Here is a 13,062-nt window from a genome sequence, read left to right on the forward strand (position 1 = left end):
GGTCATTTATTTGGCCATAAGTATTAGTTGGTGACACTACGGAAGTGACGTTTAATGGTATCTAACACCAATCTAATAGTCAAACATAGCACACAGACACTTAAGAATGGAAGTTGCCTAGTCAATTTAATTATTGGTCAGTCAAATTATTTTTCTGGACATCGAAATAATTATTAGATTACTTTTTAGTATTAAAAAACGATAATTAATATTTAATTATGGATAATGTTGAGAAATGTAATTAACAGACTGCCACTTGGCAAAACTTGCCCATGTAAGTGGAAAAAACGTTTGTAGGGGCTGGTGGAGTTTACTCCAACCATTGTGAGAGAGAGGAGGTTGTTAGTGAGCAAGGAGAGGTTGCTAATGTGATTTGCAGTAAAAAGGGATAAGTCCTACACCATGTGACAACATTTTGAAGCAGTTCAAGAGTAAGTGATAGCAGCCCAAAGTCCTTTTGATGCAAATAACACCATATAGAAGGGGACAACAATCCATCTAGTGGTCCTAAGCCATAGGTGATAACTTCCATGGCTATTTGATAGGGCGACAATAGTAAATGACTGATTTCTTTAGTTTTTCACGAAACAAGTCTGAACTTTCTCTCTCCTCAGCATCCTCTCTCATCTCCTAGCCTTTCTATAGTCTTGCACCGAAGATTATAACATTGAAATCACCAAAGGCTAAGAAATTTTAGAATTCTCTACTATAAACCCTAATCTGTAGAGCAAAAATTAGGGTTAAGCAACCGCCTTGGAAAGCGTGCAAGAAATTGAAAGCTCCAATAACTTGGATTGAATAGGGCTCAAGCTGTTTTCAGTCAAATTCAGGTGGAGCGACTAGAAAATCAATGAATTTGGGGCATTTTTCATCTCCATCAAAGCAAGGGGAGTTGGAATACTGAAGACTTGCTGGTCATTTTGAACAGCAAGGGGAATTGGAATACCGAAAGAGATTGGAAATGTATATCAACTTTTTTTTAATTCTCTAGCTCCCTTATCTGTGAACCATGATGCTCTGTGCCTTCGGCTTGTCTTGTACATAGTCCCCCTCTATGAATATGAGCTTTGTCCTCAAGATGGGCCATTCTACAAACTTTGGTGCCATGTTGTACTAAGGTGTATGTGTTGAGTTGGGAAGCCGTGCTATGGCACAACGTATCATGCTCTCACGGGATGCCTCCAAGGAACCAAAGTCGTCGTACCCCGCGGGGGATTTGAAGAGCCGGACCGTCACACTTGATATCAAAGTTAAAGAGATACCAAAAGGGGACACCAGTTTTGGGGCCAACAAGGTGTTCATTGTCCAAGATTGTGAGTTAATTTGCATTTCTCAGATTTGTAATAAATGTTGCTGTTGTAACTAAATTGTAATCAAGGAATTACCACCCCTTTCCAAGAAGGAAGACTGGTTTTAGTGAATGGCAGCAGCAGCACGCACAGTAGGAAAATTTCATATTGCAAAATGTGAATGCACATAAATGTGATATATTTATGGCATTGTTACATTATAAGTGCATAAGCAATTGACCATAGAATGAGAAAGCGAGGTTCAATAGAAGCAAATCTGTGATTGATACTAATGGACAAACAACTATTAACCTCATTTTAAAAAAGCAGCTAATAATGCAGCAGTACACACTTATTATATGAAAGTATGCCTCATTGATGATGACTGTCAATTCAAGCTGACAAACAAGACCATCTATACCAAGCACCAATACTCATGCCATATAAATTTGTGCCTTATTGGTGATAACTGCCAATTGAAGCTGAGAACAAGAGCACCTATACAAAAGAACAACATGCATGCCATTGTACCACTGTATCTGTTAGTTTCGTGAAGGATACCTGGAGGAGGTTCTCATAAAGACCTGCTTCGTAAAACCGTGCAAGCTCTGTTTGAGCATAGGTAACTGCTGCTTCTATTGGTCCAGCCTGCAAGGTCGAAGTGTGATCATCACATGAAACTTGCATCATAGTCTGAATTTTCCTACTTCACGACATGCAATTTACTCCCTAGCCTGCAATTGAAGTACTCATGGGATACTAAAACAGCATTTAGCCCAACAAAGAAAAGACAAGAATGTATATGCAGCTTCTTTATCTGGAATGCAAAATACTAATTCATGATAGCCTTTGAACCATCTGAAAAGTAGTTGCCGTATTTGCCTGTTGAAATATGTCTTAAAAAACTGGTTTCAATATGTAATTCATTACTTATTTAGGGCAGTATGGTAGTTACTAGCTTATCAGTGTCCCACATAAGCTTTGTTTTCTAACTGGTATCATGTTATGACTGACTTGTCTCACTTGTTGCATGTGAGACACATGCCTATAGACCATACACAGCTAGCAATTCTTTCTGATAGCAAGATGCTATAATATTAACTCTGCTCAAACCTAGGGGGCAAAAGATAGGCATACCCCTCCAGGTCTTCTGGGATGCAAGAGAGCAAAGCAAGAGCACAAGTAATAATGGAGGAAAAAAATGGAGTAAGACAAATCTCACAGCTCTTCTATCGACGATAATGAAAACGAAGTGATAAGTACACAACCCTAAAAGGACAAGAGAAGAGTGTGTACAAGCCTAAGGAAAAAACCTTTTAAGGAGGGAAATGCCCTAGGCAATCCTAAGTCTGTTCGTGCATCACTACCCACGGTATGCACTGCATAGCAACGCACATTGATGAGACATAGTATCACTATACTTTGAGCATCCAGGGCAAACAGCATCTAAGAATAACTCTATGTTCCAATGGGAGTGGGTGTGTGCCCAGTTGTGACATGCCTACTTGGCAGAACCTGGCTCTAAAATCCTTGCATGGGATTAGGCCAAAGCTTTGTGAAACATCAGTGGTTCCAGCAAAGCTTGGATCTGATAAATGCTCCCAAATCTGAGGGAGTTGGCTAACATGAAAATCAGTTGTAACTCTAGTAGTAGCAAAATGGAACTTCCTACCTTCCATAACCTCACTTCTAAATATGAAAAATTTTCCATCTTCCAAAAGCATGTCTCTAAATACTAGTAGAGAAAACTGCCATTCTACCTGTCCTGGCTGCTCCAATCCAAAAATGTAGACAGCAAGGTTACAGTTCTTACAAAAGTAAAACAAATCCCAGGAATGTTGGGTTAATGCTCAGCATAAGACAGAGAAATTTCGGAAACAGCAAGGTAGGAAATGAGTTTCAAACAAATTTCCTACAGTATTAAATTTTAGGAGACTTCCAAAAAAGGTTTCTTACTTATATATTAAAAAGTATGGTTCATGGAGCTTGTATGCACGAAATATTCAGAGGAGTAAACATATTTATTCATTATGTACATGACCAATAATCAAGTTCTACACTATAATCCTCCAAACAGTGTCACTTCTCAAGAATAAAGGCATTGGTCGTCATTCTCACCCACGTTGTTATTTATAATATGGTTAAAAGGAAAGTAACCACATTATTATTTATAATGATCAAGGAAACTACATTTAAAAGGTAAGTCATGTGAGAGCAGAGGATCGAGGTACAGCCAGATTCAGTAGACAGTGTGAGAGTGAGAGAGACAGAGTTGAAGCACGACACCCAAGAGAATAGACTAAATGAGTGTAATCTGAAAGTACAAAGTACAACCCTTAAACCTTAGGGTTGTAGGGGGGTGTTCACACCCGACACACACTAAGTGCCCAAATGTGTGTAACATAAGCACATAAGTACATACGATAATAAGACCATAAGTCTGGGGGAAAAAACCTCTCCTACCGAGAGTAAAAAGTGCCCCAATGTCCTACTGATCACCGACACTCCCATATGAGCGTAGGCGTAAGTAAGGCGCGAGTAAAACACCCAACAATAGTGCACGATCGAATGTGGAATGAATTCCCTCTTGCACAATACTACAATCAATGCATGTGCTTGGGCATCTCCCTCATCCCATTTTGACATATCGGCTGCTGGAGGAGCAAGAAAATGACATGTTGATGATCCACTAGTCATTGAAGATGAGCTAGATGCACTTGCATCATTCTATCCATCAGGGCTTGCAAGCCTTCTCTCTATGTCAGATGCATATCCCCAAAGTTGTTTCACAACCAAAACGTGCCTCATCATATATGCCCACATGGGATATTTGGTCCCATCCAGTTTATCATCATTTTCAAACATATTAAGCAAGTTGTTCTCAGCAGTCATTGCTTGCTACAAATTGCTATTATTCTTGAGCAGCTGCTGTCCAAAATACAAATGCAGGTGCAACACAAAAGAAAGCAAGAGGAAACTCAAAAACTTACAATTTACGGCATGAATGTGAATGCAGGAACCTGAATATCAAAAAAGCAGAGCAAAATTTGTCTCAATGTCCCTGGATGTCATGCAAAAGGATGGATTAGGCTTCAATGTTCATGAATTGAGGTAAATTTCACAAAATCCCCAAATTTTTATGATGAAATTGGGTTGAATTGTGGCTCAAAAGTAAAAAGCCCCAAATTTCGATCAATAAATTTTGAGAAATTTTGCACAGAAATAACACGTCCCCAAAATTTTCAGTCAAATTTAGAGGTCCTGGTCAAAACCCCCAATATTGTAGAAGAAATTGAGTGAAAATTGATATCTGCCATGGAAATTCCCGAAATTTGTGCATGTGAAGAGGCTGCATGCGAACAGGATTTTATTTCGTGGGCATAACACTAATTAAGGTTGAGAAAATAATAATAATTTATTGTTGTAAACTGTCTGGGCTGAATTAACATGGCGCAGGGTGTCAGGTCTTCACATGCAGATCAGGAGCTATCGCAAGCACAGCGTTGGCTGTCATGAAAGACTGGCAGCAATCAAACAGGTCTGCACAATCAGTCAGATAGAGGCAGTAAATGCCCCGATCAGTCAAATGCAGGCAGTAAATGCCACGACCAGTCAGATGCAAATAATTTCAGCCATGCAAGCAGGGATGGCACGAGCAGGTGCACGTGACATGACTAATTCCACGCAGTCAAGCAGGACTGAAGGTGCCACACAATCTGAGGGACAGCAGAACTGAAGCAGACAAGCAGCCCAAGAAATCCAGAGCAGCAGTCAGTGAGGAAGAAAGTAGCCAAGCTTGAGGCTCAACAGCGGTTGTGGTGCCAGCGGCTCATGAGCTGAGTGACATCAAAGAAGGTATGGCTCTCATACCATTATTGTCACATCCACAAATCTAAAAATAGAATGAGAGTGCAATCACTAAGGTACTAAAGCACCACAACAGAAGTGGGTGTTCACACAGGTAAAAAGCCTTCTCCAGCTAGAAGGTAAAAAGTGCCCATGGATAAGGGAGCCTTCACACAAGAACGATGGAGGAACGCGATAAGTGTAACAAAATGCATAGTTGAGTTATCCTCTTTCAAAAGCATGTCTTTAAATACATTACAATTCTTACAAAGATAAAACAAACCCAACCAAATGCACAATTGAGTTATTAGATGGAGATACAAACAGAATTTTTACAAGATGGACAACCATACTAAGTCAAAATCATAGTTGCACTCGTACGTAGTACGAACTGGTTCGTACTATACGGTTTGTACCATACCGTACCGTACGAATTCGTACCAAAAAACAAGCACTTTTTTTTTCTTTTATTCTTTTTTCTTTTTGCGTGGTTGTTGTTGGTGGTGGTGGTTTGGGTTGTTGACTGTTGTTGTTGTTGTGGTGGTGGTGGTTTTGTAGCCTTGATCGATCAACCAAGAAAGGGGGTGGAAGCTTGATTAGACTCCTCATACATGTTTTGTTATGATTTATCCTAGAGCCAAAGGCCATACATAAGGTATTCAAGCAGTTCCAAACGTTTCTAATTGATGTCCCATCATTTTTCACAATATGTTAGTGTCATCAATAAATAAATTCAGCACCATTTGAGAATCATCAAGTAGCTTAATCCTATTGATTTTACCTTTGTTCACAGCTCATTTTGCACCACCCAACCCAAAGCATTAGTACACATTGCTAATAAAACTAGGCCAAAGGATAGCTTGGCCTAATGTACCTTCTGAGAGTACACAAATTAGTGAATGTACCATCGGTACCTACTTTAGCCTTAGCAATGCCAAACAAAACCATAACAAAATTCATAAATCTTTTACCAAAACCTTTGGTGGTTTGTTTGGTAACTATTGGTCTCACAGGTCATTTTGGCCTCTTATAGACATTAATAAAGCATCTCATGTCATTTCATCTCTCTCTCTCTCTCTCTCTCTCTCTCTCTCTCTCTCTCTCTCTCTCTCTGTGAAGCATACATGCCTCTTATTTGTATGATCATTCATGTATGATGTATCCACTCCTATGTATGTACTTGTAAGTTGTAGCGCATGTTACGCATGCGGCATATGCCATAGAGGTTTTGGTGTGTTACCCTCAAGTATTCATCTTATATACTCCAATAGCATTGCTATTTAGACTCTTTAACATCTATTCTATCATCTATGGTTCAAAATAATGAAGTTAATTTTTTTTTCGTGCTAATATCGTACCGTACCTTATAAAATCTTAAGATACCATTTAGTACCGTATTTTATCGTACCGTACCGTACTTTTCGTACTTGACAACTATGGCCAAAATTACCACCACATAAGCTTACAACCTAGCATACTGAACAGAAAGCTAGTAGGTGGAAGCTACAAATTCATGTTAACTCATTTTTCACCAATTCTCACTAGATAACACCTGATTCACATGGGCTGCCCTAGCAAGTGACTCATCAAACTGTATGGGCTTTTTGCAAACATCTCCAGTAAAGTGACTTGGCACTAGAAGCACTCAAGACATCTTTTTTGCTGATGAGCTCATATTCATGAAGTGTAATCACAATAAACAATACTGCCAAAGGTATGTTGCTGCATTCCTACTTCCATTTTCTTGTTGCCTCCAAAAACTCACCCAACATATTCCTATGATTAAAGCTCTTTTCTATATTAGCTTTCATACAATCCCAAAACACTTATTTAAATATGAAGCTCCAAGGTTTTTGGTAGAATGAATGGCTCAAAAAGTCTTATAAAAGGAATTCTATAAGAGGGATCCAATGTCTGACCACTCTTCTCATCCTAAATCATATCCTATACCCTTTGAGTTTGTCATCAGAATCCATTGCCCCTACCATTTTACAGCTAGAACTAATTTCATCCTTCAACAATGCCTTCCTGTCTCTCATCACCGACATCACTCAACTGGTGACCTGATTGCTGCTGCTGACATGACCTCCTGCTAGTGGCTATATCATATCAATTTGAAGAGGTCAACATCATTATCCACTGTGTTTCACTTGGCATTTTGCTTGGGACTTGCCCAAAGGTGAAACGTTTCACAGTGAAATGCAATGTTTCATGGTTAAAACGTTTTGGATGTGAAACGTTTTGCAGTCATCTTGTCCCAAAGAGGAGATTGAATGAACGCAAAAGAGAGGAAACAAACTAATTACAATGGCTAAAAGACATAAAGCAACAATATTCAACCCCACACAAAACAAAAAGTGTCAATGTGGGCGTCGGATGGTAGCCGTGCATATCCTTTTTTTTTAAAAGCTTGTGATGAACTAGAGATAGATGAAGGCTCCAATGTAGATCCACTCTTCAAAAATGAGGATACTTTTTTCAACACTTGTCCTCAAGGTGCACATGAGCATAGAGGGTACTTCATCCCATCCAACTTCTCAAATGTGGGTAGAAAAGGCAGAACAAGCACCTGCTCTAGGGGTGCCAAACTTGCCAATCAAGGACTTGTTGCCTCGGAAGAATATGAAGGGAGAGAATGATAGGATGGTGACCACTCTTCACAATCTTGATCCACACGATCCCCCCAAGTATACATGAGAGTCATAGATGTACTTCAAATATGCCTATAAGAAAACAAGAACAAAATGTTGCACTATGTATTCTCCACCTATCAGAGATTCCTCAATTTGCTCCACAATAAAAGGGATGATTTCAATAGGATAGACGAGTGAGAAGATGTTAGGCAAGGAGGGTAGATAGAAAACACAAGTGGACAAAATGCTGGAGACACGCACATAAAATGCCTAAAGCACATAAAATGACAAACAATGACAATGTTAGAGCTCCTAATGTCCTCCTCTGACTCAAACTCAAACTCACTACAAGACACATGTCTACTAATTTTCAAACCTCTAGCCAAACTCAAAAAAGGCATATCAACAACTGAATGGGCTGGATTTCTCAAAATGCATGAGCATTTTTGGTGTCAAAAGAAGTTATTGCCTGCAATTCCAAGGCATCAAGATATTGATGCTGCTAAGAAAGCAACTAAAACTTTGTTTGGTCAACTTTTAGACAAGAAATTGATGCTTTTGTAAGGAATTTGCATTGCTTAAAAGAAACTATTGGGCTGTTGCACCCTTTTGTCTACGTAGATAGTGAGCTTCGAGACTTCTATGATTATTGTGGTAGACATGAGTTTCTATAGCTTCGCTTGGTTTTTCACTACTACTGTGAGTACTACTTTGATAGCTATGGATATCTACAATTATGATTGGTTGTTTTATTAGTCAAGTGACTACTATCTTGTACAACTATACAATGGTAATACATGGAATATTAGCAAAGTATTTGGTTACTTGGAAAACATGTATATACATCTGTATATTTGTTAATACATGGAGTAATAGTAGCATGCTCAATTTGCTATCTCAATTTGCTACCGAAATTGCAATTGTGAGTCATGGAATATGAAAGTAAAGACAACAGCCAATCTTCTCCTCCGGGCAAGAGCAATCCATTGGACAACTCTCTAACTTCATTTACAACAAGATATGCTACTCTTTTTAATGAAATTTTCATGAAAAAAAGTTCTTACAGCACAAGGAGTGGAGATCCTCTCTTCTCTTTTTTGGCCAACTTTATTGCAAAGAAAGTTATTTTCTCACAATTGTATCACGAGAAATCCCTTCATTTGTGAAAGAAATAGTGTAAGATTGCATGGTGACCACGACAATTTTTCAAGTAAATGCTCTATGAAATTGGGCTCAAATGTTGCCTATCATGTTTAGGGTTTAGTAGCTTGAAGTGCTCTTTTACATTTTTGAGCACTCTAAATTGATTTGAGACCAACATCGAAGGTACCAAGGTCATTGAGCACCTATGGAACAATTGTGTTGAGTGAAATCAATGAAATACAACCGTACTAATCTAGAGAATGCAAAGTGAGATTGTAACTCTTCTATCATGGAAAATACATAGAAACTTAGCAAAATGCAAGGCATGACTCATAGAATGCATATAGCAAGGGTCAAAGCAATTGAATCAAATGGTGATTTATTGTGGCAGTGGATTAGTTTGAAACTAAGATTTGCATGTATCACACATTAATTGCAAGGTACAGCAATGCGGGATCAGGTTTGCACCTCCAATGTCACTTTTGCATGACAATTGGACTAAAGACAGCATGTGTTTATATGTCACTATGCTTATTAGATATTGAATGGACAAATTTGTAATGCATTTAGTCAAGGTTGGTGAGAGCAACTAAGGACACCTCGCTAGGAGACAAGCTTGGGGGATTAAAGAGCAAGGCACATAAAAACTACTAACATTAAGAGTGCCATTTTGTGACAATAGGTCACTTGTAATTTTTACAAGCTTCAAATAAATATAAACAAATATTGTAAGGGGCGCCAATCTTTGGGGCCCTATCATGTGGCATTCTAGCTCTCTTGCTCAATGAATCTTTCGGTTTATTTGTTGATTTATGTCATGTGTGCAAGTTACTTTATGTTCACTACCCTTTAGATCGTTTCCAAACACCAATTTCAAAACAAAAGAAAGTTTATTCTCTATTCAAAATGAGCATGATTTTGGTGTCTTTCTATTCTCAATTCCTGCCAGTCCCACACTTATCTAGTTTTTGCATTTAGGATTTATTTAATTTTCTCTTATATGCTTATGTTTTTCAACATAGTTTGTATACATCTCCTTCCATAGATTCTTTTTCTTTTCCTCAAGTTTAGCTTAGATTTTTTTCTAGGTTTTAGCTCAGCTTACACTTAGGTAAGTATGACTTTGCCTTAGGGCCTAGGAGCTCAACTACAAGGATTTCTATTACATCCATGGGCCTCATGGATTGGCATCCACAGCATTGGCCATTGACCACTAGCACGATGGTAAGTGAGGGTTTTATAGTATAAACATGCTCAAGGCACCTTACACTTAGGTAAAGGGTTCTATGGCATGAATGTGCTTGCGTCAAGTTAGGATTCAAACAGCCAAGTTCTATTTTATCCAAAAAGAAAAAAGAAGAAAAGGATTCCTTTGCACACATTATCATGTGATGCACTCTTGGACATGAGACCCTAGGTGGCTCTACATGCACATTTGTAATCATATGGCCTCGTTTTAGGTCCTGGCGTGCTGCTGTGAACCATCACTACCTGCTCCAGAAACTGCCACCAGTAAGTCTATGGCCCACCTCCGACTGATGTAAGCCCAATCATAGTTTCTATTGTGTGTTTTTGCTGCCAACGCTTCATCTACTACTACCCTTGCCTTTTTGTGGTGCATCCAGCCTTGATGTAGCTGCATGACATTATCTATAACTACATTTACACTCCAGATCAGCAAGCCATCTATTTGTTATCCAGCAAGGTGACAAGTTTTCTACCTGCATTAAGACTGGATCAGCTGCATTTTACATCATCTTCATCGACCTGATTTGACGTTTTGCTGCTACGCAAGGTCATGATCAGATACACCACTTTCTGCATCAGTTTTTCAAATCACCTAAATCTTTGACTAGCACTCACCTACTGCCTCACATTACCCTCAGCTACTGTATTTGCATGTTCCTCAGATTTGGTGATATTGCTGTAAACATGATCCGTACATAGAGGACAACACTCTCAAGCACTCTCCCTTAGTCCACTCCCAAGAGAGTCGGTGGTTGTCGGACCTCTCCGCTTCTTGAGCTTCACATATCTATCAGCTACTTCACTCATTTGCATTCAACATTCATTCATTCATCAAATTCTACTCCTCTCTCCTTTTTGCAATTTTCTTGGAGTTATTGTGCTTTAGTCATGTTCCTCCATTTTGTGTTCCCTCAATGCAAACCTAGCATATGTTCACATCATGCAAGGTCATTTACCTGAATTTTTCTCTCAATTACAGCATTTGCATTTGATTGTTGAACTCATCTCATCAACAACCTATGCAACTCAAGATCGCATTAGGCACATTAATCTTTGTCACAACACAACAAGAAAAAAACTTGTATCCTTCTGATTTTATTTGCATAGTTAATTAGTTATTGAATTTGTTTCCTTCACAATTCATAGATGTCTAGAAACACGCATTAGAGCTGGTCATTCATTAGTGGTCACAAGTCATGGTGACTCAAGCAATGGGTTAGAAGAAACACAATTCACACTTTTGTAACATTTCACTTTCAAAACATTGCATTTAGCTAGCCCGCAATGTTTAACCCTTGGGCACATCCTAAGTGAAACACCACATTGTAATGAAAGAAGCCGACAGGAGAGAAGAGAAGAGCTGAAGAGAGAGGGAGAGCAAGAAGAAAAAGGAAGAATACTAGAAGAGGAGAGAGAAAGAGAGAAAAGGGGAGAGAAGGAAGGAGGAAGCCATGGAAGCAGGAGATGAAGGTGAAGAGTATGATCTTGATAATAACCAGTTGCCCTAGTCTGAGGCTCTTACACCTTATATACCCGGTTAATGTGACTGGGTGTCTAAACCCTAGTCAGTGTATATCTCACTTGTTACAATCCATCCCCACTAAAGGTTTTTGTTCTCAAAACAAGGAGTAGAGGGGAGTGATGGGTGGGCTAAGGGAGGGTTGCAGAGTACTACTCTGAGCCCTTTGACAATGAAAATTGGGTGGGTAGAGTCTAGGGACAGCATGTTGTCCAGGACCGGCCTGCTGAAGTAAACAGGTCATAACTTTTGATAGAAGGCTGCTCCAAATAGGGCGTACCACATGTCGAAACGGAGCTTATGACGAGTACTTTCAGCCTATGTAGGATACACATGCCTGAGATTTGAATAAGTACAAAACTGTTCTAAAACAGTGTGCAGTCTGCAGGCAGAGGGTGGTCAATTGGGGCATGACCGGCTAGTCTTCCAGCCGTTGAGCCTCATGGAGGTAGGGGAATTCATTGACAATGGTTGTTGGGCACCAAGAGGCTTGTTCCAGGGGTAGGCCTTGCCATTTGGTGAGGTATTCTTTAATGGATCAGGACCCTAAGTCTTATCTTGCTACCCAATGATTGCTTCAAGGATATACTGAGTGATGCCTTCTTCATCTATGGGGGGGAAGTTCTTCCACCTAGTCCATTGAGGAGCCTACAAAGGGTTTCACCTGGTTGACATGAAACACATTATGGATTTTAGTGGTAGGGGGGAGTTCTAAGCGGTAGGCCAAGTCACCAACTCTCTTCAAGATCCGGTATGGGCCATAGAAGCAGTGGGCTAGCTTGTTACTATTGTCCTCTTTGAGAGTCAAACAGCGCAACTTAGGCACTTTCAAAAGGACCAATTTTCCTTCTTGAAATTCCAAATGCCTTCGTTTGGAACACATTTGGTCACAAAGTCCCTGGCATCCCTCCATAAGCCTTTCCAATGAAAGCTCTTAGCAATCCTGTCATATGCTTTGAAAACACCCAAGTGACCAGCAATGGGGCAAGAATGCATCTCTTCCATGATCTTCAGCGTGAAGGGCGAAGCATGGGGGATGACAATCTTGCCATGGGACCAAATAAGGCCATGTTTGAGCTGATATTGGGAGTTTTCAGCCATGACCCCATGCTGTAATTCTTGAAATATGTGGCTGAAGTGATCATCTAACAAGTAAACCTCTTGAAGCTCTTCAACCCAATCACTATGTAATTCAGAGATAGAGGATACTTTGCATACCCACATTCGAGAAAGTGAATCAACCACAATATTATCCTTGCTCCGAGTGTGCGAAATGTCAAAGTCATAGTTTTGTAATATTACCACCCATCGCCTTTGCTTAGGAGTCAAAGTGGACTAAGTCAAGAAGTATTGGAGAACTCGGTGGTTTCACCTAGAAGCGGCT

The 13,062-nt window shown here is 39.6% G+C and overlaps 1 protein-coding gene across 4 annotated transcripts in view; it reads right to left on the bottom strand.

Annotated features, from left to right (window-relative positions):
* The window catches only part of LOC148032744 (ran-binding protein M homolog), a 110,754-nt gene that overhangs the window by 11,434 nt on the left and 86,258 nt on the right, over window positions 1-13,062 (bottom strand). For 3 of the 4 annotated variants that reach the window (XM_087683410.1, XM_087683408.1, XM_087683407.1), the window contains one exon: window positions 1,851-1,937. The exons of the other annotated variant lie outside the window; for it this stretch is intronic. In XM_087683410.1, the coding sequence (XP_087539536.1) occupies window positions 1,851-1,937 (87 nt within the window). The remainder of the gene's footprint in view (window positions 1-1,850; window positions 1,938-13,062) is intronic. 4 annotated transcript variants of the gene reach the window in all.

This window comes from Lygodium microphyllum, chromosome 8, assembly GCF_053477565.2.
Source record: "Lygodium microphyllum isolate KBCC chromosome 8, Lygodium_microphyllum_v1.1.10, whole genome shotgun sequence".
Lineage (NCBI taxonomy): Eukaryota > Viridiplantae > Streptophyta > Polypodiopsida > Schizaeales > Lygodiaceae > Lygodium > Lygodium microphyllum.